General features: G+C 40.3%; 1 protein-coding gene across 1 annotated transcript in view; it reads left to right on the forward strand.

Annotated features, from left to right (window-relative positions):
• sik2b (salt-inducible kinase 2b) overlaps window positions 1-14667 on the forward strand; it is a 48102-nt gene that overhangs the window by 15735 nt on the left and 17700 nt on the right. The window contains exons 4-5 of the mRNA XM_058413745.1: window positions 6322-6483; window positions 14380-14504. Of these exons, the coding sequence (XP_058269728.1) occupies window positions 6322-6483; window positions 14380-14504 (287 nt within the window). The remainder of the gene's footprint in view (window positions 1-6321; window positions 6484-14379; window positions 14505-14667) is intronic.

The following is a 14667-nucleotide window of genomic DNA, read 5'->3' on the forward strand; positions in this document are numbered from 1 at the left end:
CGGGAGATGTTTACCCAACTCCCACACTACAGAGTTCGCCTACTGTGACTCAATGTCACCTGAACTAATTCTTCACGCATCACTCTTTTCCAGCTAGAAACCCAGAAGGTGTTGATTAATTATTCCTGGTACATTTACACTAACATAGTTAAAGCTCTTTAAGATAAATGCTTCAGAATCTGGATAGAGGAACGGACTAGTGGACATTACTTACAATGCATGCACAAAATTGGTTTGTTCGTTTAATGATGAGAACATTGTGAAATATTCTGCTGTATTTTACATGAATTTGACATTATTGTTAAGATATAAAGAGCGAGATTGGGCTTTAAGTTAAAAATTTTCAGCCAACTTTCTGACAAAAATCACAATAATGCATTGTAGAATTTAAGATGAGGTTAAATACAATGTGATTCCTGAAGAATTGTGAGCTTGCAGGATCATCTATCCGTGGCTGGACGGCATATCGTCCCTCTATCATGGGTTTCTGTAAGCCCATGTATGCAGAAGAGGGCAGATAGCACTTCAATTTGGTTGTGTTACCCTGCCCTGTGACACTGTATGTGTGAGAAGCTGCAGATGTTGGCTTCACACCTCTCTCAGGAAGCACAGGTTTGCCTTCACCCTTATGATAAGGGAGAGCTGACCGGTGGTTAAAATCACACTGCTCTAATCACTGATACTTGTTCAATGTTGCCAGATCTTGAGATTTTATTTTGAGCTGAAAAACTTGGGCTGGTATGTGTAATTTGTCCATTGCAGGGTGTTTACTGTGACATGAGGTGACTATTAAGTGGACATGGATAATTATTAATTGGGTAATATTTGGACTGGAGACAGGGTCTGGCTACTGGTGAAAAAGTCTCACAGTGTATAATTATTACAATTAGTATAACACTGCCGTGGCTGCCGGGCTTATGCGGTATAATGACGTTATCATCACTACACGATATCCAGGAATGTTTACTCCAGACCTGCTAAAATTTTGTGTTTCGAGAACAAGGCGTTGCTGCCAGTAGAGCAGTATTTTTCCAATGGAGCCAATGGAATGATCTGCGCAGGAGATTTGAGCTCTTCAGTATTAAATATGCCCCATGATCTCATGGACATGAACACGGCCTTCCTGACTTTCTGTAAAGAGAAATGAAGAACTTCATTCCCACAAGCAGTCAGAATACACACCAGTCAGGCATAACATTAAGACCACCTGCCTAATATTGTGTTGGTCCCCCTTTTGCTGCCAAAACAGCCCTGACCCGTCCTGCACTGTGTATTCTGACAGCTTTCTATCAGAACCAGCATTAACTTCTTTAGCAGTTTGATCAACAGTAGCTCGTCTGTTGGATCGGATCACACGGGCCAGCCTTCGCTCCCCACGTGCATCACTGAGCCTTGGCTGCCCATGACCCTGTCTCTGGTTCACCACTGTCCCTTCCTTGGACCACTGTTGATAGATACTGACCACTGCAGACCGGGAACACCCCACAAGAGCTGCAGTTTTGGAGATGCTCTGATCCAGTCATCTAGACATCACAATTTGGCCCTTTGTCAAACTCAAATCATTACGCTTGTCCATTTTTCCTGCTTCTAACACAACAACTTTAATGATCTTTAAGAAAAGAAAATTTATTTTATTTAGAGACTTTATTTAACATTTGAGAGAGTGCTGGCTCAGCATTGTGTGTTTTCCTTTTTGTGTTAGTTTAAAATTAAGAATTTAAGATTAAAGTTCAGTTCAGGTGAGAGAGAGAAAAGAAGAGGTTGATATTATGTTTGTACTTGATATAAAGTAAGTGATGGTGGCTGAGTGGGTATCCTGTTTGCCTCACACCTTTGGCGTGTCATTGCTTAATTTCCTGATTCTGGTCACAAAACAAACAAACAAGGTAAAAATAAAAACAGGGTTCAATGCACATTATTATAAAAATGCATTATTTAAAAATGCATCTTATCCCATCTTATGCATTTTTATAACATTTTTATAAATACATTCATAATGAACTGATGATGATGATGATGATGTTAGCTCAGGATTCCTGAAACATGAAATCATTTATCACGAAAAAAGTCAGTGACCGATGGTCTGTTTCCGTATTAATAACAGGAGAACGTAGTGAGCTGACCTGTGGGGATTATTTACACACGCGACACACAATATGAACATTTAAGTACATTATAAGTATATTATAATAAAAACACTCTGTCTGTAAGTTCTAATCGCTTTTCTTGTCAAAGGTTTTGATTTTAGACTGGGGTTGGATTGTTTGGTGGTATAGTGCAGTAGTGTTTACTGGTGTGTGTGTGTGTGTGTGTGTGTAAGAGAGAGAGAATGAGTGAGGGAGGGAGAGAGAGAGAAAGGGTAATGAGTGAGAGAGAAAGAGAGCGTGAGCAAGAGGGAGGGGGGAGACCGAGAGAGAGACGGGGGGCGAGAGAGATGAGAGAGAGAGAGGGAGTGGGGGGAGGGAGGTAGAGAGAGAAAGAGAGAGAAAAGGGAATGAGACAGAGAGTAAGCGGGAGAGAGAGAGAGATGGGGGGGCAGAGAAAGAGAGACAGAGGGGGGGCAAGAGAGAAAGAGCGAGAGAAGGGAATGAGAGAGAGAGAGAGAGATGGGAGGCGAGAGAGAGACAAACAGGCACTCCAGCACTATAACCAATCAGAGTCAGCAATTGTGTCAAGCTGGTAAACACACCACAGTGAACTAGAAAATACACACACACACACACACACACACACACACAGGTGCATACTCTGTCCCAAAGCACATCATATGCAACAGTTTTGGTAAATGATTTATCTCAGCAGTTCCTGTTCAGGTTTGAATTTCTTAAATAATCTTTAAAAACCTTTTATGCGTTCATTTTCAATTTTTCCTTCTGTCCGTTTTCTCTCTGCTTGTGTTTTCTTATTGTTTAATATAACATGCAAATCACGCTCAAGAGCCATGTTTTTCTGTGTCATAACAAACACTCCCTGTGAACTGAACCCGCTGCCGGATCTGCAGCCGCTGTGACTGATTTGCATCGAGCTCATGCCCCATTTTCACCCCAGTAAAGCACATGTAAAGCAGCAGCTCATGAAAGCTACCCCGCTCTCGTCGTTTGCACTACAGAGTTAACATTTTATTCTGCTAATGATCGTCTTGCTGCTTGTAGTTTTAAAAAACCTTGGCGTTTCATTAAAAAAAGGGAAAATGCTTTAAAAAAATAAATAAATAAATTCTGTTGTCCCAAACAAAGCAAAAAAAAAAATTCTGAGAATTTGTTTTTTGTTTTTGAATTGTAGTAAATAACAAATATCTTTTAACTTATAAATAACAAATATTTCAAATAACTTCATATGTTGTGCTCCAGAATTTATATTTAAATTGTTTAAAATAAGCTTTGCGCAGAATAATAAGAATTTTAAATAAAAATAATTATTAAAAAAATAATAAAAAAATTATTTTACACTCAGCATAATGGAAGAAACAATTTCTCATGATTTTTTTTTAAAAAAAATAAACAATACTATTTTTCTCTCAAATATATTGTGCATGTTACATATGCACTCAGAATTCTGTTGTTGTTGTTGTTGTTGTTGTTGTTGTTGTTGTTAATAATGTCTTATTTCCCTGGAGTTGGTTATGAGGTTATAGACACGTGAAATGTTTTTGTCCTCCATTACCATGTGACGAACTAAAGAATGTTAAATATAAAAAAAAATAAAGAGCACCAATAGGTTAACGGATATATAACCTATACATTTAAATAATGACCATTATACACAATTAAGGCCATAACAATAGACAATAGATAACAAAAATTAGCGCACTGTTCCCCCACACAGGGGAACAAAAAGAACCTAAAGGGAAATAAGAGCCGAGTGTCTGAACTGCACACTTCAGCTGAATCTCGAGTTGCAAAATCAGTCGTTAAACACCATACAAGCTGTTAAACAACGAGTGGCCTGGACGTGTTGAGAGAGTTTCCCCTTGTGTTATTTCAAATACACTATAACTGCCAAAAGTTTTGGGACACCCTACCAAATCATTGAATTCAGGGGTTGGGCTCGGCCCCTTAGTTCCAGTGAAAGGAACTCTAAATGCTTCAGCATACCAAGACATTTTGGACAATTTCATGCTCCCAACTTTGTGGGAACAGTTTGGGGATGACCCCTTCCTGTTCCAACATGACTGCACACCAGTGCACAAAGCAAGGTCCATAAAGACATGGATGAGTGAGTTTGGTGTGGAGGAACTTGACTGGCCTGTACAGAGTCCTGACCTCAACCTGATAAAACACCTTTGGGATGAATTAGGGCAGAGACTGTGAGCCACGCCTTCTCGTTCAAAATCGGTGTCTGACCTCACAAATGCGCTTCTAGAGGAATGGTCAAAAATTCCCATAAACACACTCCTAAACCTTGTGGAAAGCCTTCCCAGAAGAGTTGAAGCTGTTATAGCTGCAAAGGGTGGGACAACTCCATATTACATTCATGTGCATGTAAAGGCAGATGTCCCAAAACTTTTGGAAATAAAGTGTTTTGATCATATGGTGATTTCTGGTGACATTAGACCAGAGTCAGACGCCATTAGCAGAAAAATAAAAAAGGTGTAAAGTATGGAGGTGAATCATCAGAGCTTTGGGGTTGTTTTGGTTCAGGAGATAATGAAATTTGTTCAAGCCGGTCAGTTACATATTCATAAGAGTGCGGATCATTGCAAAAAATGTGTGTTGTGTTGACATTGTGTCTTGCTGCATGATGAAGTTCCTCCCAATTAGATAAGAAGCATTTCTTTATAAATTGGAAGACATCTCACTTCTGAATTCATTCTGCTGCTACCATCATGAGTTACATCAATAAAGTACAGTGAGTCAGTTTCAGAAGCAGCCATGCAAGCCCAAACCGCTATGACTCCACTGCCACCATTCTTGACCGATGAGCTTGTATGTTTTGGATTATGAAGCTTTTTTTCTCCACGTTTTGGCCTTTCCATCACTTTGGTAGAAGTTAATCTTGGTTCCAGAACTTTTGTGGCTCATTTCTGTATTTCTTTGTGAATTCCAGGCTGGTCTTCTGAATCTTACTGTTGATGAGTGGTTTAGGTTTTGTGGTGTGGCCTCAGTATTTCTGGTCTCGAGGTCTGCTTCAAACGGTGGATTGTGGTTCAATTCAATTTAATTTTATTTGTGTAGCACAATGAACATTGTCGCAAAGAAGCTTTACAAGAATGTAAAAAATTCAGGAAGGAACGTTGTGAGGAACCAGACTCAAATGGGAACCCATCCTCATCTGCATGATTAAAAATTATTTACTTTCTCATTTACGTTTTCGGCATTTGGCAAATGCCCTTATCCACAGCGACTTACATTTTATCCCATGTTATACATCTGAGGGTTAAGGGCCTTGCTCAAGGGCCAAGAAAAACATTGGGGAGAGAGAGAGAGAGAGAGACTAAGAGAGAGAGAATGAGAGAAAGAGCAAGAGACAGAGAGAGTGAGAGACACAGAGATGGAGAGAGAGACACTGAGAGATATAGAGAGAGAGAGAGAGATAGAGAGAGACAGACACTCAGAGGGACAGATATATATATATATATATATATATATATATATCTATCTATATATGAGAGAGAGAGAGAGAGACACACACACACAAAGAGAGACACAGAGAGTGAAAGACACAGAGAGAGACACTCAGAGAAACATATATATATGTATGTATATATATATATATAGAGAGAGAGAGAGAGAGAGAGAGAGAGACACTGAAAGAAAGAAAGAGAGATACCTCTGTGAGAGAGACTCCAGTATTTTTGCTTCTCTTCTTTACACCTCTCACAATGTTTCCATCCATTGTTGTTGTTGTTTTCCTTGGCTGACCTGGTCAGTGTCTGGCTGTTAGTACACCAGTGGTTTCTTTCTTTTTTTGTGCAATGCCTCTGATTAGTTTTCTCTCTTTTCTCAACAACAGAATTTCCAGATCTCTGATCTTCATGTTGGTTTCTCCTTTTTAACAAATCCAAGTCTCAGACCAAGAGTAGACATTCAGCGCTTTTAAACGCTCAGTCTAGCAGAGCACACCTCAATAATAAGGCGTGTTCCGATATTTTTGATCACTCAGGTGGGCCAAGTTGTTTAACACATCTAAACGTAAATCTCAGGAAATAAAAGCTGAAATTCTGATTTATCGTCTCATATTCATGGTTTGATCTCAGTGACTTCAATGTAGAGCCAAAACAAAAGAATCGTCACTGCTGTTCCAATGCTTTTAGAGTGGACATTATATTAGGTACATTAATAGAGATGACTGATTTAATTCTCACTTTTTTCCCCCCTACAGATTATTTGGCCAAACATGGACGGCTGAGTGAGCCTGAAGCCCGTCGCAAGTTTTGGCAGATTCTGTCTGCAGTGGAATATTGCCACAACCGCAACGTTGTACACCGAGACCTAAAAGCTGAGAACCTGCTGCTGGACGGACACATGAACATCAAGATCGCAGGTAAAACATGACCATTAGAGCTTCAGAGCCACGCAACTGATGACTAGAAGGAAGCTCTAGATTTAGCTACGAGTCGAGTACAACAATTCTACATATGAGAATGAATAAACAATACAACAAGATGGAGTTATAAGATATTAAAAGCACTTAATCTGATGGTCCGATGCTAAATTTAATTAGTACTCCAAAGTTGATTTTCCAATAAGAGCTCATCACAGAATGTTTTATTCCTCTTATTCTGCAGCAGTTTTCAATATAAATATAAATTATATAAATATTATATATAATAAATTATATTAAAAACAATAAGTTTTTAATGTAGTAAATATCATATATAATGTTTTTATATTGTTTTATATATTATATGTATTATATTACATAAAATAAATTATATTAAAAACAATACATTTTTAAAATAATAAATATTATATATAATATTGAGAATATTTAGTCTTAATTTTAACAATTAGAATTAAAAGTCTTTTTCCATAAAATGTTAATTAAATGGTTTCAAGCACCTGTGGCCATTCAAGAGCCTGTAAATTAGCTTTTACTATAGAAACAATAATATATAAGGGTCAGGGCATTAATATAAACCTGAATTACTAGGACCAAAACCTTTTGACCAATCAAAGTCAAGTATTTAATAGTGCTTTTATAATAAATATACATGTATATATAAATATGTTTTTATTGCTCATGAAACTTTTCTTCATTTGAAGTTGATGTGTAACTCCTGTAGCTCAGTGTAACTTGATGACCGTGTGGAGGAGTCATCCTCTGATAATAGTTCCACACCCTTGCATACAGTATTCCTTGCTCATGGTCATGTCATCCTCCTTCTCCTATGATGTACGTGTGTGGGAGCTTTAAACCCAACCCTTCTCTGATTATAATTGTGCCTCTGACTTCATCCACGGCCGTGTATCCAGTGACTTCAGCGCTTCTCCGATCCTTTCTGGCTCGGTTCCTCGGGTTCCTCCAGGAACACTGCTTACAGTAAACACATGCTGCTGTTATTAATACAGATGATATGTGTGGAAGGAGATAATGACATGATAGGGGCACTCAAACACACACAGCCCAGACGCGTCTGGTTCTTGGTAGTGACTTTTAACAAGAGCCAGATTCAAGCGAAATGATACTAGAGAGATATCTCTCGGCGAAATGAGGAAAAAGGGGGGGCTTGATTCGATCTGACTCAGGTTCAGCCTCCTGAGTAGGTGTGCTTTGATTAGGAAGCGGAGCTCCAAGAAACGGATCTGATATGCGGGAGGTAATGAAGTCAGCAGGCTGTAACGGGCACATCCTGTGCCGACCAGACGGATACACACGGCCATCCACAAACAGTATTTACTCTGGGCTACGAGGTATTAAAGGCCAGCAGTCCAGCTCAGGCTCTGTTCCCAGGATGACGGCTCTATGAACAATCCAGCCAAGTGTGAGAGAGAGAGAGAGAGAGAGAGAGAGAGAGGCTTCTACACGATAGCATGAAGCTACACTTTTATACATGAACACAAACAGTAGTTGTTCCCAACCTGCTGAGCACATTAGTCATTCAACTTAATAACTCGGAAATAACAAGTAATTTCTGAGTTTCCTACAGATGTATGCGGACTATTGTCTGGTCTCACAAGTCTGGTCTATTTCTAGAGGACAAAAAGAAGAAAGAGGGCTTACTGAAATGACTTTTCTTTAATCCGGCGATTTTATATTGTTCCATTTGTATTCCTGTTAAAATCCAGCGTACTGAAGTTCATATACAAATATGAGTGACTAACCAATCAGAGTGCAAGCTTTAAGATTCTGAAGCTCATTGAAGCTCTGAAGTGTACACAAACATAACAAGCAAAGCGTCTGAGGCTAAGACTAACAGTACAGTGGTCATTGTACCAGGAATCTCCAAAGGTCCCGTCTTGTAAGGCTCTCTGTTTGATGCTTGATCAAACCTTCAGAAGCCACCTAGAACTGCAGGCTCTCAGAAAGGTCACTGCATTAAGGTAGGCTTTTATGTACAGCTTGAAAGAGCAACATGACTGTATGTGGAGATCAGGGTGAGTGGACACTCAAAGTGATGCACATTTAAGTGAAGGTGCAGATGTGCCCTCATCCAGTTTGCCTTCACCCGGGAGCAATTACAGGTTTGGTCATCTATTTAAGCAAACATGTAGGAGTGGAAGACACGTCACGGACATCGGACGGTTGTGAAACGGCAGCGAAGCGTGTCATGACTGAATCCGCGGAGACTTGCGTAAGGCTGTTGTGCTCACGCTATGAAAGTCGTTGCGAACCCAGCAGCGCGCTTTGGGGTCCACAGGAGGGTTCCATTATGAAAGAGCTCGTTCTTGCTGACCTCTGTACAAGCTTTTGTTAACACCAGACCGGCCGAGCGCTCTGTTATGTGCTTCTGCTTTAATAGCAGTCAGGGCTGGATAAGAGAGTGATTGCAGTATGGAGCACAGAGAGACTCACCTCTGCAATGTCAGCCGGGGCAGCATTGACGTCAATCCCTGCCGCTCGGCATTCCACTCGTAAAGTGGGTCAGCTCTTCTCAGGAGTCTTCACCATCCCTGCCTCACACATCTCAGACGTTTTTTTTTCTCCCTTTTCCACCTCCCCTTCGTACCTCTCACCTCCCCTCTGAATTAATCCCTCTGTCATTTTTGTCTCCTGGCCTCGGTCTCTTTTCTTTTTTTTTTCCTCGTTACTCACAGGAATTGAGACGAAATTGCAGCACTGCCATGCCATTCATCATTTGACCTCCTCTGATTGAATCTAGCTTTATAAATCGCACGTCCCGCTCGGAGCACAGCGTAGCCCCGAAGATCTAGCTCTGTTTGCAGAACTGATATCAGAAAGATCCGATAGGGTAAACAAACAGGCCGCGTTTCCATGTTAATCTCGGGACAAACGTAATCGTTATGAATCGGTTTGACGCAGAAGCTCAGCTCTGGACGCGGATTTTTTGGTTTGGTGGGTGTGATTTTTATAAACATGGTTTAACTTCTTTCCATGCATCATGGAGAAGAATCGAGACACCTCCTGTACTAAGAAAATAAGAGAAAATCCGTTTAAACTCTAGACTCGAGGGCCAGTGTTGAGGCAGCCAATGAATTTATGAATTCTTCACATGAAGTCATTTGTAACTTGAACCCTTAATTTGTCCTTTGAAAGATTTGTTCGTGGTGAAGAATTTTTGGTTTATACATTTCCAAAGTGCACACGTAAACACAGAAGTGCCTCACTTTCTGTCTGATTGTGTGAGGGTCGGGAAATTTACTGTGCTCCATTTTATTTAGTGCTCCATTGTTGGGAAGTTTGCATCTACTCATATCCGTCTCATCCTACGACTTCTTGTCATCTTACGCGATTTTGTCATCTAAGCTGTATTTTAAAACTTGACTGATACGTTTTGAGTAAATAAGTCTTCCAAGGTATTTTTTCTTTGAGCACAGGGAAATTTGTCAGAATTCAAACACACACACACACTGTACCGACACACACATATTAGGAAGATCAGATTGATAACACGTTAAAGTATCAACCTCTCACGAATTCCCCTTCTCAAAGCAGAACAACCTTGTCATGAATTCCACTTCTCAAAACAAAACGGCGTGAAATCAGTGCTGGGAAATCCGCCATGTGTACTCATTGTAATATATTGAACTCATTTCTATATTCTCTACTTCCTGATTTTATTTGACTCTTGCTCATGTTTCTATTATTATTTTCATTTAATTCCATTCGCATTTGATTGGACTCTCACAACAGACTGATTTTTTTTTTTTTTTTTTTGATCGCTGCAAATAAACAGCACACTGTTTGCACCCACTTGCATCTTGTCTTCACTAAACACATGGTTCATAAACCCTTTATAAACTCACCAAAGGCTCCACCCACCTCAGTAACCGTGTGTTCAGCTTGCTGTAATCTACAAACACTTCCTTAGTCTGATTTGATCAAATGGAGAGGTTTAGGAGGAGCTTCTTCCCTCAGACACAGACTGGACCTGTCCTCCTTACAGATTCACTTCACTCCATGGTCATTCCACACACTGCCCTTTCATCTAACTCACCTGTACGCTAAATACATCACGTAATATCTGCACATTCTGTACTGTAACATATTGAACATCATATTCTTTTAGTTCTTATTTCTGTTTGTTATTCATCTGTATGCCGTATAATGACACAACAAATAAAAATCCTGATACTGATTCTGCTGCACAAGCATTTGGGTTGACTAAGATTCATTTATTTTTTAGCGCTGTTCCACCAGCAGATTGGAGACATTTTCAAAATCTAGATAGATAGACAGACAGACAGACAGATAACCAGATAGATAGATAGATAGATAGATAGATAGATAGATAGATAGATAGATAGATAGATCTGGATAAGAGCATCTGGCATTTGGCAGATAGATAGATAGATAGATAGATAGATAGATAGATAGATAGATAGATAGATAGATAGATAGATAGATAGATAGATAGATAGATAGATAGATAGATAGATAGATAGACAGACGGACAGGGCAGATAGAAGGATGGATAGATAGACGGGGCAGATAGAAAGATGGATAGATAGACAGATGGGGCAGATAGAAAGATGGATAGACAGACAGGGAAGATAGAAAGATGGATAGACAGACAGGGAAGATAGAAAGATGGATAGATAGGCGGACAGGGCAGATAGAAAGCTGGATAGATAGATGGACAGGGCAGACAGGCAGGCAGATAGACAGACAGGGCAGACAGACAGGCAGATAGATAGATAACCAGGCAGATAGAAAGATAGATGTATAACCAGACAGATAGAAAGATAGATGTATAACCAGACAGATAGAAAGATGGATGGATGTAAGGATGAACAACCTACTGGTATAGACAGACAGAAAGGGACAAGAGAGTAAAGTTAAAGATACAGAAAACAAAAAAAGTAAAAATAATGAATGTCATAGGGATTTAAAGAAATTCAAACGAAAAAGCAAGAAAGAAACGAGGGAACAAAGTGAAGAAAGAAATGGAAAGAACGTTGGATAGTTGAATATAGAATGAAAGACAGTAAAAGAAAAGGGTCAATAGACAAAGAAAGCAAGATAGTGTAAAGAAATGATGGATGGATAGATAGATAATAAATAAGGCTGTCAGTTAGTATGTGCAGAGAAAACTATGTACAAGTTGTATTTACAACACATAACATGTAAACAAAAATTAATAATAATAATAATAAATAAAATAAATGAATTATTTTATTAATGCAGGTCTGAATTTTAGTGGTTGAAGATAACATTTTAGATGTTTATGAACAAGTACTTTAGGGATCTCAGAGAGGAGAAGTGGGTTTAATAACATTTACTTTGAAAAATAACCGTTTCGTTCATTTTAAAACTTCTTTATGAAATGATTGCCTGTAATAAGCTAGGTATAAAAGCCAAATACTTCTGAGAAACTACATATTCTTACAGCCCTGAGTGTCTACTCTGATGCGAGTCACTAAACACCACTGTGGAGTGTGACAGGACAAAGAAATCACTGAACATTTTGGCCCAAATTCCATTTTTTTAGCCTTTGGGGGAGAAAACAATCCTCTTTCATGTCCTAAACACATGTTGTTGATTTCAATCACTGTTCAGGATAAGGTTCTCCAGTGGTTCGGGTTTTCTGTTCTGCTTTAATGAAGCGTAAAGTTGAAGATTGGCTATGTTTATTTAATACAGTTTATTTGTTAGGGCTTTTAACGATGGACATTGTCTCAAAGCAGCTTTACAGAAGTATAGAAGCAGAGAAGAAAGAAAAAAATGATAAAGTTTAAAGTATTTTATCCCTAATGAGAAGCCTGAGGTGATGGAGGTGATGAGGAAAAAATCACTGAGATGATCTGAGGAAGAAACCTTGAGAGGAACCAGCCCCAGAAGGGAACCTTCATCCTCGTTTGGGTGCCACTGGACAGTAAATAATGTAAATGTCGATAATGTCCTTTCCCTAATGTCCAAACTCACAAATCTTGATGTTTGTGTTTAATTAACCTTATTTCTTTTATTAATTAGAACGGAATAAAACTGGTCATGGATTTTTGTGTTACACGTTCAGGTTTCTCCATTGTCCTGTAGGGTCACTATGGGAATTTAGCTGAGCAGAGAGGCGGGGAATTTCGATTAGTCTTTGCTCTGTTTGCATGCCATATTTGGTGACCTTGCCCCATTGTTCTGCCACGAACAGACGCTCTATCTAATCTGTAAGCACTTTGCCCAGCGTGTCTGACCGTGTAAAAAAAAAACAAAAAAAACCCAACACCCTAGCTGCTTTTCTTTGACTTTAACAGTACCAGCTTCTGCAGCTGATGGAACATTCCGGCTTGTTTTGAAGTCTAGAGCGCAGTGTTATCGAGATGTGAGACGCTGATACACCAGCTGAGCGAGTGCCGTGTGCCACATGGGTGCCAGTTATCACGGGATGAAGCGCCGGATTGAGTGGTTTTATGTAACCAGAAAGAGAGAGAAACAGAGAAGAGAGAGACAAAGGAGATAGAGACAGAGAGAGGAGACGGAGAGAGAGAGAGAGAGAGGAGACGGAGAGAGAGAGAGACAGAGGAGATGGAGATAGAGAGACGGAGAGAGAGAGAGAGAGAGGAGACGGAGAGAGAGAGAGAGAGAGAGAGACAGAGAGAGATGTAGAGGGAGGAAGGGAGAGAGAGAGATGGAGAGGGAGGAAGGGAGAGAGAGAGAGAGACAGAGGAGATGGAGATAGAGAGACAGAGAGAGAGAGATGGAGAGGGAGGAAGGGAGAGAGAGAGACAGAGAGAGAGGGAGGAAGAGAGAGAGGAAACCGAGAGAGAGAGAAGGAGAGAAGAGACAGAGAAAGAGGGAGGGAGAGAGACATAGACCGAGAGACAGAGGAGAAAGAGAGAATCACAGAGACACAGAGGAGACAGAGAGGGAGAGAGAGACACAGAGAGAAGAGCGAGAGAGAAGAGAGAGATTCTGTGGCATGATGTTGAAGCATGTTTTCAGATTTGACTTCAGCTCAACAGTACAGTGTGGAAGTTCTTATTCTTAGTTCACATAATGCCCTCAGTTTTTGTTCTTATTACAGGACATGACCTGACAGAGAGGTAACCCAGGCTGTTAATGACAGCGTTAATGACAAAAAAAAATGAAGATTTATATGCAATCCCCAAGCTCTGATTCTGGACACAAGGGAACTGTAATAACATCAGAGATGATTCACTACACTGATTGAAAACGCACCGTCCGAGAGCAGGACCTTCTCTTGAAGGTCAGCTGAGAAGCATTCGTCCCGCTCTTGGTGCTGAAAGCCAAAGACACCGTCTCACACAAGGGGAACGAGGGTTAATGAGCATATGTCTGGCTGTAATTATCTCTCCCACCTCCTCATGACCTGATACACACACACACACACACACACACGTACACGAACGCTGCTGTAATTCTAGCGGCTGTCAGTCACTGTGCGCTTCCTGTGAGTCAGGCGTCTAATCCCCGTCTGATTTGTGCTCCGGTGCTGAAGAGAATCATCTCACTCTTCTTCACTCATCTCCTTTCCACCAGTCCACCCCCTCATCCAAAACACAGCAATCTGTCATGTTTATCATCCATCTCTATACTCACATTATGCCTTTCTTTCTTTCACTCTCTCTCTGTCTCCTCTGTCTGTCTCGCTCTCTCTCTCTGTCTCTCCCTCTCTTTTTCTCTCTCCGTCTCTCTATCTCTCTCTCTCTGTCTCTGTCTCTTTCTCTCTCTCTCTCTCTCTCTCTCTCTCTCTCTGTCTTTCTGCCTCTCTCTCTTCGCTGTTTCTCTCTCTGTTCTGTCTCTCTCTGTTCTGTCTCTCTCTCTCTCTTTCTCTCTCTCTCTCTCTCTCTCTCTCTACTACAGATTTTGGATTTGCAAACTTCTTCCAGCCGGGAAAGCCTTTGGCCACGTGGTGCGGCAGTCCACCATACGCCGCTCCTGAAGTGTTTGAAGGCCAGCAATATGAAGGACCGCAACTGGACATCTGGGTAAGCCTTTTGTGGCTTCGGAGGAGAAAAAAAAACAATGATTCAACAGGAAATACCCGAGCGATGAGTTCACGTTACAGATATTTCATCAGTAAATTCCCTTACAGATTAAAATGAAGGAAAAATGACAAAAGCACATGTCTTAAAGTGTTTAAAAAAAACC

Source organism: Hemibagrus wyckioides, linkage group LG17 (assembly GCF_019097595.1).
Source record: "Hemibagrus wyckioides isolate EC202008001 linkage group LG17, SWU_Hwy_1.0, whole genome shotgun sequence".
Taxonomy (NCBI): Eukaryota; Metazoa; Chordata; class Actinopteri; order Siluriformes; family Bagridae; genus Hemibagrus; species Hemibagrus wyckioides.